This window comes from Corapipo altera, unplaced genomic scaffold (assembly GCF_003945725.1).
Source record: "Corapipo altera isolate COAL_440 unplaced genomic scaffold, ASM394572v1 122, whole genome shotgun sequence".
Taxonomy (NCBI): Eukaryota; Metazoa; Chordata; class Aves; order Passeriformes; family Pipridae; genus Corapipo; species Corapipo altera.
The window spans coordinates 1,090,086-1,113,171 of record NW_020884961.1 but is presented as its reverse complement, the minus strand read 5'-3'; the positions used below and the strand labels follow the sequence as shown (position 1 = coordinate 1,113,171).

General features: G+C 41.5%; 1 protein-coding gene across 1 annotated transcript in view; it reads right to left on the bottom strand.

The window, feature by feature from the left end:
- LOC113957006 (protoheme IX farnesyltransferase, mitochondrial) overlaps positions 1-23,086 on the bottom strand; it is a 103,898-nt gene that overhangs the window by 79,592 nt on the left and 1,220 nt on the right. The window contains exons 2-4 of the mRNA XM_027664115.1: positions 21,922-22,046; positions 19,974-20,292; positions 12,131-12,255 (exon numbers count right to left, since the gene is read on the bottom strand). Of these exons, the coding sequence (XP_027519916.1) occupies positions 12,131-12,255; positions 19,974-20,292; positions 21,922-22,046 (569 nt within the window). The remainder of the gene's footprint in view (positions 1-12,130; positions 12,256-19,973; positions 20,293-21,921; positions 22,047-23,086) is intronic.

Here is a 23,086-nt window from a genome sequence, read left to right as displayed (position 1 = left end):
TGGCAGCAGCCAAAGCAAAGCAGCTTTGAGGAGTCAAGTGAATCCAAAGGCTGGACTTCTGGATTAAAAAAAAAAAAAGGCATTTAGAATATCCTGAGCTGGAAGAGACCCACAAGGATCATCCAGTCCAACTCCTGGCCCTGCACAGACACCCCAACAATCCCACCCTGTCCCTGAGAGCGATGTCCAAACATTCCTTGACCTCTGTCAGCCTTGGGGCCATGACCACTGCCCTGGGGAATCTGTTCAGTGCCTGACCATCCTCTTTTGTTCATTTCTAACTTGCCTTTTGCTAAAAGCTCTCATTCTTGTTTTCAAGAGACATTAAATAAACGTCTCCTAAATGTCTTCTCCCTGCCAGTTGTGTTTTTACAGACCTTCATCACACTCTGCCTGACTGTCACCTACTTAATGCTATTCTAACTATGGCACTGTATTAATACCACTGATTTATTCTTACACAATCCCAGCACAAAAATAGCTCTTAGACTCCAAGAAGACTAGTCCTAGATATGACCAGAGCTGTGGGACCACATCTGTACGACGACTTGAAGAAAGTTTGTGCTTCACAGGTTATCCATTTTCTCTGACTCTCGCAGTAATTCCAATAAAATACTTTAACTCTCCCTACAAAACCTGCACTGCTCACGAGCCTCTGCATCACCTCTTGGCCCCACTTCAAAAGAAACTTCAGAAACATCCAGATCAGGAGGGAGTTGAAGTCAACCGTCATCTTACAGGGGAGGCACGAATGATTTCCACCAGGAGTGGTCCTCGCCCCCAAGACTTTAATCAAGGATGAGGAATGTGAGCTCAACACACAGATCGGAGTTCAGCATCTCCCCATTACGGCTGGAGCTCTGCCAGCTGATAATTTGCATTTGTCCCTTCCAGACAGGGCTCTGCTACTTATCCTCAAACCAACGGGAACTTTCCCTGGCGTGAGGAAAACTCAGCTGAGTAGAAGGAGCTCCCACTGCTGGGAAGTGTCTGAGAAGGACAGGAGGAAGACTTTGGGAATCCAGCTGTAACCAGCACAAGCAGCAAGGGAAACACAGCAGAGCCCTCCCTTCACTGCAGCTTTATTTTCTACTCCCAATCCTTGCTGCCTAAGGCATTTCAGACAAACACTTTTATAATGGATGCCCTTCAAAGATAATATTTTGCTTTTAATGCCCTTTAATAAACACAAGGCATTCTAAGTCTTAATGCAGCTTGTAAAAGATTATTATTTTAAAAAGTATCTGATTTCAGAACATAAAAATGAGTTTGAAGCTGAACCATCCAGCCTGCTCTCAAATGCCAGCACCTTTATGGTACTCTCTGAAGTTACAAGGGATTGTCATGTCTCTGTTAGGAGCATCAACATAAATCTCGACTGTAATAGGAAAGAAGTCTTAAAAGGAGAATTATAGGGACAGATTTTCATCTTCTAGAAGTCTGGTTTACTTCAAAAATTTACATAATCTATACAGATCCAGGCAGAGTTAGCCTTTAGTGACCTGAGAATACCAAACCTCAGAGATTTGCAGACACGTTCGGTTTAAAGTCAAAGCTTATATTATTAAGCTGCTATAACTCTTACATCTCCACATGTCCCATTTTATTTCTTGTCTTAGTTTAATGATACTTCCAGCATGTCTTGTGCTTTTTAATCTGGATGATGCACCTAATGATTTTGGTATTGAAAACCAACCTCCTCCTTCGGTTTCCATGCAGATCCCATAAAAGCCAGAAGAAATGGATTACTGCCCAGAGCTGTGGTTTACTCGTTCATTAAACAGCTTATGCTTAGAATCCTCTTAAAAAGTCACTTAGTGGTAAATGGCTATTCGACACTACAAATAAAAATTGTCTAAAAGAATTTACTACAGCTTTCTATTCATACCACTGTTATAATCCCGCTGGGGATACTGCTGAATTTTTTGGCGTAATTTGGACGGCCGTTTCCCACCAGAATCCAAGAAACTGTGGAGCAATATATGTACACATAATCTACACCTTCCCAAGGAATGTGTCAGATGCCCACGTACTTAAGGCATGATGAATTTTCAAACAAAAAAAAAATCCGGCAGTCAGCAACTGTGGGTAGAGAGATCTTTTTAGGACAACTGACAAATGCCCCAAGAGTTGGCAACAAGGGTGTTGTACATGCCACGTGTGCTCATCCTGCCATAAATTAGGCAGATCACGAATTGGAAACCCCTTGCGCAGCGTAGGCACGTTTCCAAGAATCAACATACCTTGCCAGTGCCTGGAGCAACATCCACCCCAACCCGTGAGCAGCAATACAGGGAAAAATTAAGAAGCATTCTAAGAATATTAATCAGCATAAATCAACCCTCAATGAGGTTCTTGTTTCTTCGGGGATGTGACGCGGGTTGATTTTCAGCCGGCTCTCGGCTGACGCGGCTCAGGAGCTGAACCAACACTCACGAGCTTTGACAAATCTTAATACTTCCTGCAGCACTTCCAAGTTCAGTTAAGTCACGTCCAGAAAGAAGATGGATGGTCCTTGAGTTTTTACACGCTTAATGCAGCTTGTTTCCATTCAAGACTACATCTCTCACGACAATAACTACCTTCTTTGATTTCCACACACTAATCAGCTCGGTTTTCAATCTTCTCTCTATGCTCCCCTGAAAAAGCAAAGTGTGTGACTCAGAGAAGTGTTTTGGTTTCTAGAGGCAAACCCACATACTTTCACACTCTGTAACTTCCCAGACTGCAAACTCTGCTGGACACACATCATTACCTTCTTACGCTGGAAAAAGCACCAGGCTCTCAAGACACTCTTGCAATACAGATATTAAATTATAAAATTCTGAGCTACCACCACAGATATGAAGGGAAGGACTCTCTGTTACCTGTATCTGCTGTGACCTGCAGACTCTACTTCAGACTCTACAATGACTTTGAAAAGTTCATGTTTAAATGCCAGAGGAGCAGACAACTCTTGCATACAACAGGGAGTTTTCCAAACTGGAACCAAACCCACCCATTGGTGCATCCCTTCTGTCAGAGAGTGCCTTGTCATGTTCCCCATGACCTGCTACCCTGACAATCCTAGAAGTGCTTTTCCAACAAACTATTTATGGAGTTTGAAGGAAAAATCAAAACAATTATGTCACTGTGATATCTGTACCAAACTACCAGGACAGTGAAATTCTATTTAAAGATAACAGAAAGGGACAAAGGAAAGAAGAATTGAAATAATTAAGCACTTCTTACTACACTGTCTTCAGACTTTCCAGTATTAATTATTGCATGGGCTACAGAGACATTCACCAAATGTGCACCACAGATGTATCTGGTTACACCAGGCTCCTACAGAAAACTGAAAGGTTCTCCTGAGCTTCCTCACATGAAAAGTCCCCAGAAAACAAGAGTTTCACCTCTCCAACCTCACAGTGGCAGCAGTCCCAGCAATTGCACAAGAATGGTCCTTTCCACTTCCAGTGGGAACATGCATACCAACCACTCCTCCACCCTTTCCTAGGAAAAGGTGTGCCAAAGACCCTCCCCATCCCATTCCTTATAACCCAGAGGTACCTCTTCTTCCTTCTCCCTACTCAGCTACAACAGAGATGATTCTCGTGGGACACCTGCCTGCCTCAACCCCACCCCTGAGCTGTGCCACATCAGCTCAGAAGAATCCACTCTGCACCGGATTTTCCTGTAAAATCTTGCAGTTTTGGAAAAAATAAGTCAAAAGCCACACAAGATAAACGAACACCTTGCAGCTCATACAAACAAGAACATTCCAGTGCTTGCTCCCGCCAATGTTTGCTGCAGCTCTCCCCCAGCCAGGTCAACCCCTCACAGCCACCGTTGTTGATGACCAGAATGTGTAACAAAGTCAAAGCAGAATGAAACTTTGTCTCAGCAGCACAGCAGTCATGCAAAATTCAAGCAAGAGGACTTTTACTCCATTTTACTGCACATAAATCCTTTCCAAAATTAAGACAGTAGAATCTGGACTCGTGGCAGTTATGTAGCACTTTTTAACAATGGAAATCTGAAGAGAACCCTAAAATAATTCAAAAGGAAAGGGAATCTAGGAATGCTCTGGGTTTGTGTTTCAGTGAGTTATTCCCTAAAGAAATGGTATTGGTAGAGGGTTTCAGGGAACCAGGAAATAATTTTCCTTCACCCTTGTGAGTTGTACCTCACCACGTTCTTGCTCTTGTTTTGTAGAGCACAGTACACAGGGTCCTGGATTGCTGTTTCTGCAACTGTCAGGAGTCTAACTCAAGGCAATAAACAGGATGAATATGGCACCATTTAAATTACAAAAGGCAAATGACATTTCACTACTTATCTAATAAGGTTAGAATTTAATACTTGCATTGCTGGAGAAATTCTCAGCTATTTGGAAATGTCAAAACACGTATTTAAAGACTGACAAAAAAATATCAAGTGGTTATTTTCACTTTTCCTTCTCCAAGCTTAGAAAGGCAATACCCCTATGGATCAAAAGGCCAGATAAATCTTATTAAGCACTAGGTTTTCCCTTTTGTCTAGTCCTCTCCTCACATTCCATCATTTCAGTCCTTTGAAATTCCTTTGTTCTGCCTGTGATCAGGGCTTCCGGGGGAAATCTGGCATTGGATCTAAAGGGAACCCCACACCACTGAAGTATTCCTGACAATTCATCATTTGGTAAATGACTCCTTTCTTTTCCCCCTACCTCACTTGCCCCCAGTATTTCCAGGGAACCTGCGTGTGGTGCTAAGGGGACCAAACTGTTGCATCCAAATGCATCATTTGGAGGATCTCTGTGTGCACAGAAGGGGTTTCTGCAGTTACCACCCAAAAGCTCCTGTCCATCACACTGGTGTTTCAGAATAACAACAGGAATTTCCTCTGTCTTCACTCCCAGCCCATGTCCATCACCAATGCCTGCTCGGATGAAAGGACAGTTTGAGCTGCAGAGAAAGAAAACAGAGGAACACAGGGCTGATTCCCCTCCTGCAGCCCCCACACCAAAAATTCCCCTTTACCACCCCCTTTCTGGTGTTCATTTGGGACATCAGCTGCTCATCAGAAAATGTAACCAGGGAGAAAAAATGAGCACCCACCACCAACTGCCCTGTTAACAATGAGACTGACTTTGTGCTGTCACAGAAAAAATTCCTTTATAAATCAGGAAGCATGATGAGCCAGAAAGAAGGGGCACAATTAAATACATTTTTTATCCCCTATTTATGTTTTTGTTGGATTTTGATATGAGATGTAATAGAAGAGAAAGAATCAAATCAAAACATTTTGATTTAGACTCCCCTAAAATCTGAAGCTTTATGCTATTAATGAGAGCCACGGAGAGAGGCAAAGTAGTAAAAAAGGTGTCATTATACTTAATTTTGCTGTACATCACACTTTGGTGACTGGGGTCCCTTAGAGCTATGGGAAACCATCCACTTTCTTTCAAAGACTGTTCAAGTACCACACTCACACAAGACACACATGAGCAAAGAGAAATTCTTCCAACAACGACCTGCATTAATTTATAATGTTTTCCCAAACTCCTTTATCAAGTTTCTGTTGTAGGTCAAGCCATTTATGCTCTGCAAAGATAATCTCTGCATTTGAAATTTATCGGCCCTTCCGAGGTTGGTTCTTGTTAGTGCCCATCATTTTCACAGCTCATGAGATCCACCTTCCCGAGCTGAGCCATTCCCACTCGGCATCAAGGATCCCACCACACTAACTTGATCCAACTGTTGCAATTATGAATCATCTGTCGGAGCCCTAAGTTATGATCTTCAAAGACAACTAATGAAGGCTGCCTAGCAGTTAAAATATCAAAGCACATATATCAGCACACTTTGGAGCCTGGGATAGACTTCTCTTGTATTTATTATCCACTGTAATTTACATCCCGGGCTGCCTCCACCACCGCCGGTCCCGCGCCCCGAGTCCGGCACCAGGTTTTAATAACCCCTCCTGACAGTCGTTTGATCGCTGGGGGGGGCAGATGAAAGGCCAGGCCGGCTGCTGCAGGCACCGGGCTCAGTCAAAACAAAGGGACTTCAGAGGCAGACAGAGATGCATCAGGTGTGAATCCCAAATGAGCAACCGGGAGTGCGGCTGATTGACGCGCTCCCATTCCCGGCCTGCCAGTGGGATCACTCCGGAGGCAGGAGGGGAAAGGTGCTATGAGCCAGGCATGAAATATTTGGATTTGGAAAGCCAAGACCTTGGAAAGTCATTTTAGGCTCTTTCTAAATCACTTTAATCATTCGAGTATCTCATTTTTTAAATACGCTGGGTGGACCGAATTTTGTTGGCATTTACAGCCAGTTCTCTGGTTCCAAGTGGGCAGTGCAGTTATCTGGGAGGGGAAGGAGCAAAAATATAAGTTTTCAGAGCTTTCAAAAGTGGATGAGACAGAACTTTGAAAAGATTACTTGGGAAAAAGCTCCTGCACCGAGTGGAGGGGTGTTGGATGATCTGAGAGAGGTCAGCTCCTCCAGCTCAGAGCAGAGCATATTAATAAATGTTAAGCATCAGAATAAAAAGTTCCCACTCCATGCCTTCAGACATCCAATAAAACACTTATTTGGTAGGACAAGTTTAAGCACAGTGAGATAACACCAAAAACACACTTGGTTTGGGCAAATAGAAAAAGAACTGTTCTCTTTTGTGTCGAATTTCTTTACTGGGAATACAGAGAAAGGGGGCTGAGGGGCTGCCAGGCTCCTGCTATTTTATTTTTCCACTTCTTCAATCTATCACTAACCACTAGTTTCTCTGCATTAGTTTAACCCTTGGGGTGGTTATTTTTTCCTATTGCTTCAATCCTTATAACAGAGTTCTTACAACAGGGGTTTTCATGGGCAGCAGGTGTGGGGGGGGAATTCTCCCCCTCTGCCCCACTCAGGGGAGACCCCCCCTGCAGAGCTGCCTCCTGCCCTGGGGTCACCAACATCAGAAGGACATGGAGCTGCTGGAGCAGATCCAGAGGAGGCCATGGAGGTGCTCCAAAGGCTGAAGCCCCTCAGCTCTGGAGACAGGCTGGGAGAGCTGGGGGTGGTCACCTTGGAGAAGAGAAGGCTCTGGGGAGATCTTACTGAAGCTTTTCAATACTTAAAGAAGACTCAGAAGATGAGAAAAGGCTTTTTTATCAGTGCCTGATGTGACAGGACAAGGGCTGATGGTTTTAAAGTCAAAGAGGACAGATTTAGACAAGATATAAGGAAGAATTTTTTTTCAATGAGGATAATCCAGTGAGTGGATTAAAAACTGGAGGAAAGGCTGCTCTGTTTTGACTTCATTCAGCCTGGTGCCCATCACTGCAGCATCCAAATGACCTTCACAGTTTGTCTTGATATCAAAGATCACACACAGGGTCCATGGGCTGGCAACTGAACTCAGACCCTGAATTTCACTCTATTATTTTAACACCAAACCCGTCCCTCCCACCCATTACAGCCAGATTTCTAAGGGATCACCCCTGTCAAGACAGGATGACATTAAGAGCAAAACGCAGCCATCAGCTCAGACCCCGAAGGGACAGGGATGTTAACTTACATTTGTTCTCTCATGCTGCCTCACATATTTACTGTACTCCTCATTTTCAGCTCTCTAACTTCAGCTAAGACACTCGGCCCAGCCTGTTTCCTTTTCAAGGTACCATCAGTCAAACTCAAGCACATCATTTTATCTCTCGGTTACTAAATTCAAACCATTTTAAACATCCTGCTTTCATCTTCGGAGCTCTCTCCCACTTTTTAACCATGCTGCAGTTACAGAGGAATGTACTTGACATATAAAACGTGCATGTGATTCCTTTAACATTTTAATGCCGTGTATTGTGTTGTAAACATCTCTTCATGTTTTATCTCCTTCTCCATAAATCAGAGCTGACTATCTTAGAAGTTTCAAAAATGACATGTTTTCTCCCTAATATAAATGTAAGGCTCCACTCCTTGAAACTTGAGTCAGCTTTCAAAGATCATCAAAAACCAGAGCTACGAAAAAGCAGAAGATTATCAACTAATGTAATATAATTTTCTCCCGCTCCATTTCTATGACAGCCTGGAGTATGGGAAAAAACAAGTTACAAAATTGGTCTTCCCCAATCAGAAAACCCAGTTTTGGTTATTCTGTTTTGTGACTTGTAAGGAACAACACTTATTGTGTATCCATACCAATACACAACCCTGAAAGAGTTAGGAATACAGACAGTATAAAAGTGATATACTAGGAATAATTGTTTGTTTTATTAAAAATTATCATGCAGCGTTTACAAGATGAAACCCCAGAACATATTTCTATTTCCTTACCACAACTGCAATTAATAAGGCTGAGCTCTTCTAATGAGATTTTCTGGAGGTTTTGGCTAGCTTAGGAATGGTACAGACAAAATGTGTCTCAACCTATTCCTTGGTAAATGCATTAAGTGCCTTTTTTTTCTTTTTTTAATTAAACCCCACTGTAAAATATTGGTTATTTTCAAAAGGCAGAACGCCAATAAAAAACACCTGTCCGGAATAATTTGAAGTTACTTCAAGGATGGGGAAAAAAAAAAAAAAAAAAGAAAGAATGCCATTAGAAAAAGAGGGAAGAAAAGTTAAAAAAAAAACCAACAAAAAAAAAAGAGGCAAGCAGTTTTAGCAGGTGGGACTGAGAAGTGGTGACATGTTGTAGTACAATTCCGAAGGGCCGGAGGACATAACGCGGTGTCGGGTGATGTGGAAGAGAACCAGGGAGCACCGGCTGTGGGAGCCATGGCGATGCTGGATGAGGTGTGAGCTACAGCCCTGAAGTATTGTGATAGCCAGGGGTGAGGCAGAGGCAGAACTGCTGCTGGAGGACAAGGCAAATAAAACCCTGTCTGTTCCCCGGCACCTTCCCGCGGGAGTTTCCTCCCTCGCAGCCCGCGGGCCCAACGCGCTCCGCAGGGAAACCCGCCGATACTCAGCCACATCCCCAGAATTCTCAACATCTTCCACCAGTCTGGGAGAGTCTGTTCCTCTCAAACTACTGTCTGACATCAATTATTCCGAGATTCTTTTCTTGACGTTTTCTACACAAATGTTCCTAGGAGGACCTTGCTGTGCAACAGGCACCACGTTTCCCCTTTGTACCTCTTGTCCGTGTTTTCCAGGGTATTTCCCAACACAACCTTTTCACTCTCAAGTCACAAAACAGTAAGTCACCAGCTTCTTAAAAATCATTATCCAATTTCACAGAATCGCCACGAAAGTGCACTCTTTCTATTTGCACATTTAGAATTTAGAATTTGTGGGTTGTGAAACTTGTTTGGAAACACACACCTTTGGCTGATAAAAATCCAGACTGTACTTCCATAAACAATTAAAAAATACAAAGTTGTCAGTTTACATCAGGTTTTCTTGTTACATCATTGCTTTCTTGTTAAAGACAGTGAAAGTGCCTCCACTTGGGCACATTTTTGTAACTTTCTGGTTCTTGCAGTCAGGAAAAAATAGGTTTAAAGTATGACATACAAACCCTCTGAAATCAAGGAGAAAGTGATAATTAGAAGATTATTTCAGATCAACTTTATAAAAGAAAAACAAAACAACAGTGTTTTGGTCTCTGTGCATTACTTAGCACAGGCCTGGCTCACTCCCATTAATTAAATCAACTTATATAGTTAATTCAGCTTAATTCACTTGGGATAAAACCGTCTCAGCTCCTACCAGATTGCTAAAATCAAGTGGTTGAGAAAAGGAAAAAAGGATAAAAAAAAGCCCAAATCACAGAATTTGAACAGTTAAAAGTTTGTATCAATAGTTCCACGAGTGTTACAGAATCTTTATTACATTTTCACAGGACCAGGCTCCTCACATCCTGTCCTAAATCACGGGCAAGAATCTTACACAATCGACACTTCACCTTCCCACGACATATTTGGGGACTGTAAATCGTGCACACAGATTTATCAGGGAAACAAGGAGTGGGAAAGATGAGCTGCCCTTAAAGATGTACAGATTTATGGCAATGTGGGAAGTGGGAAGACGGTTATCATATAAAAAGGTCCTTAAGGGATCGCAAGGAGCACCGAGGGAAACATGAGTCATGAGCTGCCAGAGAAGGGGATGCGTATGGGGAGCAATGGACAGAGCAAAGTAGCAATAAAGGAAGTTCCAAGTCAAATGTGCTCCTTCCCAAAGGTCGAGACGGATACCCAAGCTTAAAGTATTTATGGAAAATTAAATTCCCAGCCGGTTCAGACACGGCAACACCGGCAAAGGGACACTCAGTGACTGAAAGGGCCCATTGATAAACAAGGTCATAGAGCAGAGCTCCTTCCTTCTGCTTCCTTACCAACTCTGCTCCTTTATTTTCTTTACTTGGAGCAGTTGCCTTGAAGGTCTCTCTGCACAGGCACAGTGGCTCAACACGAGCAAATGTGCAAATTCAAAGTGTTCAGCTGAGATTGAGAAAGAGGCTTTGTGAGGCTGGAGTAACTTGTAGTGAATAATTAGTGAATTACGAGCCCAAGCACAAAGTTACTGCACTCCTGACTTCCCCTTCCTATCCCAACAAGGCTCAGAAGTGTCCAACTGCAAATTATACCACAGGTCCTCCCAAGTAATTCAATATTTTAAAAAGTGGCTTGCAGGAGTTTAAAAAATTGCAACTTTTGGGACAAAATATACCGAGCAACATGTGGATGCCAAAACAAAGAAAACCAGTTATTTGTTTGTGAATGTCACCTCTAGGAAAACCTATCAAAATCTCAGGACAAGTTGCACAGGAAAATCTAAATAAGCAATAATTGATTCTCTCAGTCCAGCAGTATGCATATCAAAGGTGAAGTAAGTGTGAGAGTAAATATTTCAAAGGATGACTCACAAATGGATTTTTTAATATTAAAAAAGCAGTAAAGCAAAAGAGGGAGGTAAAAAGCACACCTCTAAAATTGTATCAAAACCCAAGAAAGCTTCACCTTATTTATAACAGTTTTTCTACCCAGCCTTTGTGTGAAAAATATGTAATGATAACCAAATGTATTCCTCAGAAAATAGTGTGACTTACTTAAAATTATTTTTTAAGGCTACCTAGGTGTTTTCAAGTTAGGCAGGCTACATAAATATTTCCAAGCAAGTAAAAACCATGCAGCATCCTTCCAATTTTGCAGAGAAAACAGACACAAAGTTAGCTGCCTGCCCCAGTTTTAAGCTCAGTGAAAACAAACAGTAAAACCTGTAAAAACAGTAAACAGAACTTACTTCAGGCTGAACAAGAAGTGTGCTGATGGGTGCAAGCCCAAAAATCACACTGAGTGCCTGCAACTGAGGTGTTCCAAGGTGTAAACATCAGAGCCCAAATCAACCAAGGTGAGTCAACCAGGAAACCTCCATTACTGGGGTCTCAGGACTCACAAGTGATTGCTGAAAACATGAAGTCCCATCACTGCTACTGCTGCTTCTTTTTCCAGGCCAGATTTATACAACCGAGAGTGACTGTGGCTACTACACTTTGTTCAACACAAGTGTTGTTACCTCTTCACTGGTTGAGCTTTCCTTTGGGATGCAGGAAGAGCCCAACAACAACTTTGCTTCACAGCTGGAGTGCAGGAGAGCTGAGATCAGCATCAAGCTCCACAGGCATGTTGACACATGCTGGGAAGTTCAGGCACCCGGAACATTGTCATGGAACAACCTCCACAGGATGGAGATTTTCAGTACATTCTGCAGATGTGCAGGAGATACCTGACTCCAGCCTGGACAAAACCCCACCAAAGTCCCACTACTGACATTTAGAGAGGTGCTCTGAGCCACTCTTTACACAGATCCAACAAGGTCATGCAACAACACAACAAAAAAACCCAGGCCCTTGAGGTTGGAGACCTGTTGGCTATTCTTACACTCCAATTACCCAGTTCTTCCTCTGTCATTTTCAATGATCCAGGCTCGGTATTACCAAGATAAACATTATTATTGGGAGGCTTAAAACCTCATCAGCTCCATTCTGTATAAACACACCGTGCCTAGCAACTCCCCTTGAATTCCCAGGCACACACTCCTTTTGTGGTGTCAGCTTTAGCAGCCCCGAGCTCACACGGCAGCTGAAGGCACAGTGCTCCCAGCCATCCAGTCAGCATTTCAGGAGCCAGGATGACACCAGTCTGCTGTAGAGATGAGGATGGACTGACCTGGTTGATGGAGTTGGCAGCACAGGATGCCAGGCCAGTTCCAAGGGAGGCCAGCAGGAAACAGGGCAGGTCAAAAGGGACCGGGGCCATGGCAAAGCCGGCGGACGCGGTGCTGACGACCAGAGCTGCAACACAGCGAGAGCACAGGTCAGAGAATACCAGAAACCACCTCCTTTGTGCACAACACTATAAGTAAGGCTTTCAAACTTTAAGAACCCATGTGCAGATTAAGTTTTTGCCACTTTTATGGATCACAGTAGCTCCAGGAACTGAGTACAATTAATATTAATACTCCGCATAGAGAAGTCAAAAATCAGAAGAACTGTCAGGGATGAAACAAGAAACCCAGAAACATCAGCACATTAGTAGAAGAGGTGAGAACAAAAAAGCTTCACGGAATATTCTCAGTAAACATTCCACAGGATGTGCTATCCTGATGAAATCAAGTTTTTCAATCTGAGTAGGCTGAGCTTTGCTGGCTGGGCAATCAAGCTCACCAGGGAACCCACCAAAAAATACACTTTGTTCAACACCTGAGCTCCTGTCAGTTGATTCCCCTCCAAATTATGTATTATTTTCACTCTCAACCTTAGTTATTTATCAATTTTTTTTAAATAATAAAAGGATGTCCTGAAATCTGAGGTTTGGTAGGTAAAGAAAAAGAGGAAAAAGAGATAGAAAAGAACTTAAACAGCAACACCTGTGGGATGAGTCCTTAACCTTTGTAAAGTGTCAGCTGAAACAGGGAAAGGTGAGGGTAACCAAAAAGACAAGTGTCAGATGAGCCTCATTTATGTTTCTTCATTCCCTATTTTATGGATTTGCCCCAGGACCAAACTGCCCCACTCAACATGTACAGGACATGCATTTGTTCCAGTAACTCACATGTCACTGCAAAGCCTAACAAGGAAGAAAAATAGTAAGAAAAATCCCCAAATGATGTTTTATATCAAATTATAGCAGGGATTTAAGCAGTGCAGAGCTAAAAGGAGACTCAGAGCATGTAGCTACAGTAATTTCACTGCACCATCTTTGCTCCCACTTGACTTGCCCACTTGGGCTGAAGGCACAATCACATCATCTCATGGACCCAACAGCACTTAAAGGCCTCAAAATCTGAGTGCATTCACAAAAATCCATTTCAGTTTTGTCATCCAAAATTATAACTTTAGTACAGTACTGCAACTTACATCCCTAAAATGAAAGTTACCTAACTCTCAATCCTAATATTGTAATTTGCCAAATAACAGGTCTCACAAACGTCACTTTTGGCAAGAAATAATATGACATGGCAAATTTCTCATACTATAAAAGTCAGCACACTTATGGAATATCTTCCTCATGACCTTGAGCCTTACAATCTGAAATTAATAGCTATTAAAGAGAAAGTATTTAAATTATATTCTGCATGTAACTGCATGTTCCAGAACTCAGCCAGCTCAAATCAAAGCATCAAAATGTTCTCATCTTCCTGAGTCCTACAAAGTCTACCATCTGTCTGAAGTTAAATACAAATAAATAACCTTTGCTGACTGAAAATACCTGGATTATCTATTAAGCAGTGTTACTTGAGATGAAAAACTAAATGTCATGGCAGTGACCTGCCAGCAAGGATGCAAAGTGCTCATTTTAAGAGCCCTGCCTGCATAAGAACCTTAGGATTTAATACTAAAAACACAGTGAAGAAAACTTGCTGCTCATCAAAACTTTTCTCTAAGCATTAAAATCCCTTGGTGACTGAATATTATTATAAGAATATACATAATATAATTATAAGCATTAATTCTTTAGCCTTGTTATGGCGTCCCAGGCTACTTCTAAAATACAGAGGATCTGTGACAGAGCTTTACCCTCTGAGCAGCTCTGAAATAACCACAGGTTCTGCTGAACCATCAGACAAACAGACATGAAGGTTGATCTGAAAGACTGGACCCATTTATTACATAAATACCACACCACCTTAGCTTCCAAACTTCTTAGTAGAGTGCACAGGAGAACACAAAATGCATTGGTACAACTGAGGAGTTAAAAAACGCACTGAAAATGACAGTGAACGGTGGCGTTTGCATTTCCAAGAGTGATTACATTCATTTTTTTTGCATAATAAATCACACACTCATTTCCAGACAAGAATTTAATTAAAACTTATCTTAGAGAGCACTTTACACCAATTTATTATGGGAAAACACCAGCTCATTTACTGGAGAAGAAAGGTGGAGCAGATTGGCAAACAGTCAGTGTAACATTAGCACTACCCTGACCCCAAAGAAATTCAAATACTGTACAGCTACAGCACTAATTAAAGTCCTCATTGATTTCTCCAGATTAATTTCAGCCAGTCATTTCAGTTTGACTTATCAGGAGCTCATTTAGAAAGGTTGCAGCACATCCTCTCCCCTATCCCATTAAAGCAGGTATTTTCTGTTGTCCGGGTAGGGTTTGCACACCAGGCATTCCCTGCTTCCCTCATTGCCCAGATATTCCAATGCAACACATCAGCAGTAAATAGGAAAATGCTCCCTTTGGCTTGGGAAGTTTATTTTCTTTAACTGTGGAAGCAATAATTTACTCTTCAACTTCCCTCATGGATGAAAAGTATATTTAATTGAGATCACATCAAGGGAATGAGGTCATTGACTCTGTTTGTTTTTTAATCCCTGTTAGTTTAGTGCTTTAGGGGCCAAATTAACTTCACCTTATTGCATAATAGATGGAATCGATCCTTTCAAGGCTTGATGAGAGTTGGCACTATATTCACTCTTCAAAAAGAAGCCAAGACTTAAACTTATGATCTCAGCCTAAACCTAATTTTCAGCCCTTTAAACATTTTTAGCTTTAACAAAAATGAACAGGGGACATTTGTCTCCCGTTTCAATGTAAATGAAAAAGAAAATGCTAAGGGATTGGTGACAAAGAGTGAATTATAATGTTTCTAGCATAAAAATGCAGTCAAAAAGCCTGGTGTGTTCTTTACATTCCTCTTCCACTCCATCACAATGTGATCTGCTTTTATAAATCCCTGTATTTGTATTTATAGCATGTGAATCACTTTGCCATATTTTGCCTACCTCCTATTAAAAAGCAGCCAAGCCAAAATAAAACCATAGAAAGCCAAAGCAAATCAATTCTGCTTTAAACTCCCTTCTCCTCCTGTACTGGTGATATATCAGCACACACGGAAGCACAAAAGCAAATGCATTTCTACTTTAATTTAGAAACAATTTCACTCCTTTACTGCAAGTGTTTATACAGTCCTTGAAGGAAAGTAGCTTTCCAAAATGATGGAATTTTCCTTCCAGAGTTTTTACACTTTGGTTTCTGGAAAATCAAGTGTAGCACCAGTATTTGTGCTACACACCTGACCAACGTGTCCTTTATAAACTCAGGTTTGTTAGGGCATATCAAAGCTCTGATGCACATTACAACCTGCACATAACCTTTGCATTATATCATATAAAATTCCAGTGCAGTATTAATAACATCCATCCAACAATTTTAAATTGATCTGCTAAAAATAAGCTGTAATAAGGGTTTATTTTTATTTCATTAGTTTTTCTGGTAGCGTGGAAAATAAATTGCCAGAAAGCCACCACTACTCAGCTTTTGTTTCTTTGATGGGATAATAGTTACTGGCATATTAATCACAAAATGAGAACTACTTTGACAAGTATATGGAATATATTTAGAACTGAGAATAAAGGTGCACTAGTTGTAGTTGGAACAATATCTACCAGTACATCTTTGTCAAAGTTTCTGGTTATTCTGAAGTTACCATTTAAAGAATAAATGCCATAATAAATGTTATTATTCCAGAATAAAGTGGGAACATACTGGAAACTCCACTAAAGCAAATGGATTTTTCACTAGAGTGAAAAAAAAAAAAATGTTACCAGATTTTTAACCTATAAACACAACACAGGCCCCTTATTTGTTCTTTGGTAACACCCAAGGCTATGCAAAGCTGGATCTCTGTCACTGTGTCACCAAGACACAACAGCCAAGAGATGAAGCAGGATGTCCACAATCACATCTTAAAACAGTATCAAATATCTCAGGCTTCTGATTTCCAGTTCAGCACTTTTGTGCTAAAGCATCACTATTGCACAGACACAAATCCAGACAGAAGCAATACAGCCAATTAATTCCAGCTGTTTTCTAGTAGAAGTGACAGGGTTATTTTCTTATAAGAAGACACATGAAAAAAAAATGCTCTAGTTCAGTTTCCAAAACTGAAGATGCTCATTAATTATCATATTTGTCCACCCATGTTGATCCACTTCTCAGACAGGTGCTACAGAATCACAGAATCACAGATTCAATCAGGTTGGAAAAGATCTCTGAGACCATCAAATCCAACCTTTGACTGAACAACACCTTGTTAACCAGACCAGAGCACTGAGTGCCATGTCCAGTCTTTCCTTGAACACATCAGGTGCTGTACATCATACAAACATGGAGTGGTTTGGGGTGGAAGGGACCTTTAAACCCACCCAGTTCCACCCCTGCCATGGGCAGGGACACCTTCCACCAGCCCAGGATGCTCCAAGCCCCATCCAACCTGGCCTTGGACACTTCCAGGGATCCAGGGGCAGCCACAGCTTCTCTGGGCAACCTGTGCCAACCCAGTTGTCCTCTCCAAAAGACCAACCTACCACAGGAGCAAGAACAAGGAAATGTTCACAAACCATAGAGGAATATCTCAGGAGACACTCAGCATTTTTCATACCATGCCTTCATCACAGTTCCCCCAAATTAAAAACTGAACTTGGATTTTCCTGTGGTTTTGCATACAGCTCATCTGAGCTTTTTATCTGTAATCCCTAGAGGAAACATTAACTTCAAGTTTAGATTTAAGTAAAGAAGATGAGACAACCTGAAATTCTTCATGTGTGTGCATTAGAAATCACTAGAATTTCCTCCTATTCCCATACCTTGTGTCTCTCTCCTATTTTAGGTTACATAACACATAAACTTTAGGATCAAGTTGAAAACAATGACATTTATAATTCTGAAAACCTATCAGACAGATGCATCAGCTTTCCAAGTGCCTGGATAGTAGGATACAGCTGTTGAGAGAGCAGCCAACATAGAACAGCATAGAGATAGGACTGGATGGAAACTGAACCCCAAAAGGCAGATTATGGGACAGGTAATTAAGAGTTCCCTAATTGTTTTCTATGGCAAAAGAATATAAACAAAAATCTACTCCTGTTTTTAAGGCAGAGCTTCTAATGGCAGAGTCACAAGAGCTGCAGTTTACATGAAGCAGGAGGGTATGGAAATAGCTAAAGTCATTTCCTTTCAAAGGTGAAGTACAGTTCAGAACACAAACAAACAATCCCCTTCCTTCAGCAGCGGGAAAAGAACAGGGCATAAGGAAGTCCCATTTTAGCATAATGCAGAGTTTGTTTTTTTGTTATTTCATACTCCAAAAAGTATAAATAAAGAGTCTGCCAAAAAAACCACACAGGATATGAGATCTATCAGAACTTCATGGGTGAAAGGAACTCAGTTGTGTGGCATTTGTAAGTTAAAAACTGACCTCAGAGAATTTATTCTTCTTTAAAAAAAATACAATCAAAGAATTGCTCCACCATATTCTTTACAGAATATATAATTTGTCCAAATGTTGGAAGAAAAGCTAATCCTGTTTCCTTGCTACACTACACCCAGGATTATTCCTGTTCCTTTGCTGTGCTACCCCACAATCAATAACGACCATCAAGTGAACTCCCCTCCTACAAACCCCTCTTCATCCAACTTATTCTTTTACACTTTCCACATCCAAAAAAATCTCCACACCAAATACACAGAGATCAAAATGAGAAAAGAAATTGAGGTTTTTTCTGTATCTCTCTATACCTGCACCACAGGTACAAAGTTCACCACACCTACCCTGGCTCAAGAACTCTTCCAGTGCCAGCAGAGAGAGGCTAAAGACACAGCCCCTTCCCCTGCAGCCCTGGAAGTCAGATTAAAAATTCTGCAGCTGTTCAGAAACAAGCAGTTAAGTTTACATCTCAAAACAACAGTCCTGAAGGGAATGAAATTCATTAACCTTTGCCTTCTACAGCCTATTTCAAATCCAGAGAGGTGCCTGCCTGTCAAAATTGCTTTTTGCATTTAATAGAGCCTACTGGAAACTGCTGAAGAGTTCTGCAGCAACGCTGAGGCCACACAAAAAAGCATCACATGAAATTACTTTCTCCCAGTAAATACATTCTGGCATCTTGCTGCAGTTGTTCAAACTCCTGTTTTGAGGAGCACCAGCAACATTAGGATGTGGTCACACTGAGCATTCCTGTCAGGGACGTCAGCAAACATAAGAACAAACACATCAAGTGCTTAAAGCAATGGTTCATTTTCTTTCTCTCTGGTCCCTTAATCATGGCATTTTAACTTTTCGGTTCTGGATCTAGTGAGAATTTTTAATTTAGTTCTGCCCCAATAGCTGGCACAGCCTTCAAGTTCACGTAAGAACCACTTAAATAAAATCACCTCACTGAAAATATGCCAGAAGAGTTAATTGTTCATACAGCACTTACAAGTTACATGGTGAGCCCTACAGAAACAAAGTATTGCTAAAACTGAACAGTGTGGGGGAGAAAAAGGCAAGACCTGTATAATGTAGAAAGAAAGATGAGGCAATAATTGAGGCTGGATGTGCCACAAAGCTGTTGCAAATAACCCTGATAACTGCTGAATGTGCTAGTGAGAGCTTTATACACCCAAATTTGAATTTACCAAGGCTAATATATAAAAGTGACATGCTAAATTATCAAAGACATGCTTTCATCTCATCAAACTCTTAACCAGCACAAAATAAATGCCCTGAGGTTTTCTAAAAACAATGAGGAAGAAAATTGAGATGTACAAACGAGATCAGTTGTGCCAAGTCCAAACCATGAGATGTCTCATCAAGGCTGAGATGAAAATGTAAATGACCATTATACACTCCATGTGGTCAGCACAATTTTTCCATGGAGCAACAATGAAAACTTATATATTGCAAGACAAAAAGTTTTAAAAAGGGAACTGAATTCACAAATTGTTATGGCAAAGAACAGTCTTGTTATCAGGAATTTATTCCACGCACTGGAAAGAGCACCAAGGTAAGAACTCAGGAAATTACATTTCTGCTCTTGAATTGATGTAGACAAGATGATCAGATCATCAGAGTTTCCTTAGAAATAAAAGTACATATAGCACTACCTATTGGCAAAGGAGTAATTGATAGTTGTTAAATATTACTACCAGAACAAGGCAAAATGTAGTCAAGGCAGCAAAGCAACTGCTTAACAAACTGCTGGTTGGAAGAGACAACACTAGTACTGACTGAAAAGTAAATTATATCTTATTTCATAAAATTCAATTGGTCAGACTCAAACATTTTTCTTTGTAATACAAGGAAACTATTTGGATTATCTTTCGTTGGGACTTCTAATACTCATTTCACAACAAGCAGTACTAAAGTGAAAGGTATGTAAATAAGGTGGAATATTGGTAAACTTTAACAAGACAGCTTTAAACACTGAATACAATATTTGTAAATTCACTTCCTGACACAGTTTCACTGTAGTTTTTGTACCAATATCTGCTTGTTTATGACTCCCAAAAGCTAGCTGACACAGGATGCAAGCTCCTCCTCATTGTCTTTAAACAAATTTAATGGGAAAACTACCAAATGCTTCCACAAAACAATTTTCCCAGCACACATTCGATGGAATTTTGTATCAGGAAGGTGGGAATTATCACAGGAAAAGCCACACTGTGCCAGTAATATGCTAAAGAACTCTGCTATCACACAGGATGCACAGAAGTGATAAAAAAAGACCAGTGATACCTGTGAGCTTGATTTTGGACAAACGCGCCAAAATTCCCGGCAGCTCGTCCAGCCGCAGCTTCATCTCCTTCCACTGTCTGTCCTCTCTGGGCTCTGCTCTCACTGCTGTGGCCTCAGTTTCTGCAGGTGACTTCCCTTCTCTCAGCTCATTTCTCCCTGATGTCTCAGGCCAAGGCTGATGAGCAGGTGAAATGGGGCTAATCTTGTGCATAACCTTCTTTTCCTGATCCAGCTGCTGAAGCTCGTGAAAAGGAGACACAACCGGGTCCGACTTGGGTTTGGCTCGTTGGCTGAGGTCTCTGTTGTGCTGAGTTACATACTAAATACAGTGAGAGATGTTCAAATGAATAGGTAAGAAGATATTTCCACTCATTTCACACTCTTAGCACCACCAATATTATTGCTGTAATATTCTCATTGCTAGGAGAATTACTTCCTATGATGTGAGCCCGAATTTCAAACACTTACTTCATAAGCAAAAAGGCTTCTGAAGTTGGTCAAAATATTACAAAAGAAGATTTACAACTCACAACTGCATCAATAATGTTTACTTAAACTTGGATAATTGCTTCTGATTAAATTTACTAACCCCCCCCAGCTTCAATAGCAAACCCTTCATTCATATTCAAAAACACCAGGTAATATCATTTGATTTACAACTGGTCAATTCACAGAATCATTAAGGTTGGAAAAGACCTCCAAGATCATCAAATCCAACCTTTGATCAAACAAAATTCACCTTTGAACAGGGAGATACACAAGTGCCCATAACAATTCCAGTCTCCCATACAGGCACTTGATTTTTGCATCTTCAATAGATGAAAAAAAAAATAAAATCAGAAAAATGCCAGAAAATATGATCTACCTGCCATGACATAAAATCATCTCCCACATTACTCTATTACTACTTATGCCAAGCTTTATTTTAATTAACTAGACAGCAAATTTCAACAGGAGTTCAAATGAACATACTTTGAACACAAAGTTAGGAGACAGTTGTTTCCTCTCATTTAAAGGTCTCAGAATACACACAGAATAAGAAAAAGACCATTTAGCTTCTCCTTTCTATTTTCTTCCCCAAAATATTCTATATATTTCAAGCACAAGAGGCATAAAAAGACAGAGCTTTTAACTAATCCTGGTTTAAAGTGCACATTAATAATTCTAATGAGTAAGAGGGAGATGAAACTGTGAATGAGTGATGTGAATACAGATAAATCAGCAGCACAAGTAAGTATTTGAGAAGTGGTGGTAACCCCAGAAGCCTGGAAAGATCCCCATCTCTTGATTCACAGCTGTACAAGCTCCTTACAGGCAAAGCAGTCACTGTAAGACTCAGTCTCACCTACATTTCATAGATGAAGCTCCAAAGTGCAACAAAGAGAACACAACTCAGGGAAGAGCAAAATCAGTCTTTTACTACCATCCACTTACATGTGATGCAACTGGTCAAAGGAGAAGATGCAATTTCAAAGTTTTGAGTGATAATCACAGCTTTTTTAATACCTAAAACTAAGAGCACACTGTAAATGAAACCCATTAACTTAACGAGCTCAGGAGTTTTGACTCAAATTAACTGATTAACTCACAACACACCTCCTCCACAAGTGAGTTCCATCTACCACTTGTATGAAGTGACTTTCTTATTGGCATTTCTATAAATAACAATTTAAAAATAATTGCTGTTTGCGTTTTTTAGCAGGAGATGAGTGTCCTGCTGCAAAGGCACAGGAAGATTTGTGTCAAGCAGAGGAGACTCTGTAGCACAAGGAACTGTCCAGCCTCAAATATCTCAGATACCAACCCTTTAACCCCGATTCAGTGAGAAAAGGAGACGCTTGGAATTACCTGAGTAGGGTTGGTAAGAAAAATACTGCTTTTATCAACTAATCTCCATTTTGACCTGGGATGAATGAGTAACACGGGATAAATCCCCTCCCTGACTTACCATTCGTTTGAGAAAGTTAAAGTACTGAAATGTAATCAACCTGTCGTTGGCTGCCCGGCAGAGGTGCAGGAAGGGGCACGGGATGTGCCGTGTGCCAGCGCCCTTCAGACGCCACACAAACAACCCTATTTTAAAGGAGAAAAGGAAAAAAGATAACATTAGATTCACATTTATCCTCTGCCACCGAGTTTGCTCGTAATTCAGTGTCTGCTCTCAGCTGTGACACAGGACACCCCAACAAATGGGACTCAGGGTTGGTTGGGAGGGGAGAAACTTTTGCTGCTCCAGGGTAAAGACTTGAAAGTGGAGAATCACAGAATCATGGAATCATTAGGGAGGGAAAAGACTTCTAAGATCATAAGTCCAACCATCACGAGCTCATGTCCCTAAGCACCACATCCACACGTTTTTTGAACTCTTCCAGGGACGGTGATTCCACCACTGCCCTGGGCAGCCTGTTGCCAGTGCCTGACCACCCTTCCAGTGAACTCATCCTCCCTAATATCCAATGGAAATCTCCTCTGGAACAACTTGAGACTGTTTCCTCTCATCCTGTACCTGGGAGCAGAGCCTGACCCCCACCTGGCTCCCCCCTCCTGTCAGGGAGTTGGAGAGAGCCAGAAGGTCCCCCCTGAGCCTCCTTTTCTCCAGGCTGAGCACCCCCAGCTCCCTCAGCCACTCCTGCTGCTCCAGCCCCTTCCCAGCTCTGTTCCCTTCTCTGAACCCACTCCAGCCCCTCAATGTCCTTCTCACAATGGGCCCCAAACCAAACTGTAAGCATGGTCTAATGACTTTTTGTGTTTTCTTCCAAATCTCTCAGCTCCCTGAGATGCATTTCCACAGAGTAACAGAATACATGGAATTGGAAAGGACCCACAAGGATCACAGAGCCCAACTCCAGGCCCTGCCCAGGACATCCCCAAGAATCCCACCATGTGCCTGAGAGTGTTGTCCCAACACTCCTCGAGCTCTGTCAGCCTTGGGGCTGTAGGACTGTAGAATAGCAGCATTATTCCACTACTATCTCTATATACCACCGACAAAATTATCTTGGCAAAGCAGCACTGAGAGGAAGCAGCTGCCATGGGGCAGCACGTAGAGGACAGAGTCCAGTGTGGCACTCAGGAATCCTCCATATGTAGGGACATACACAGGGATCCCCCCC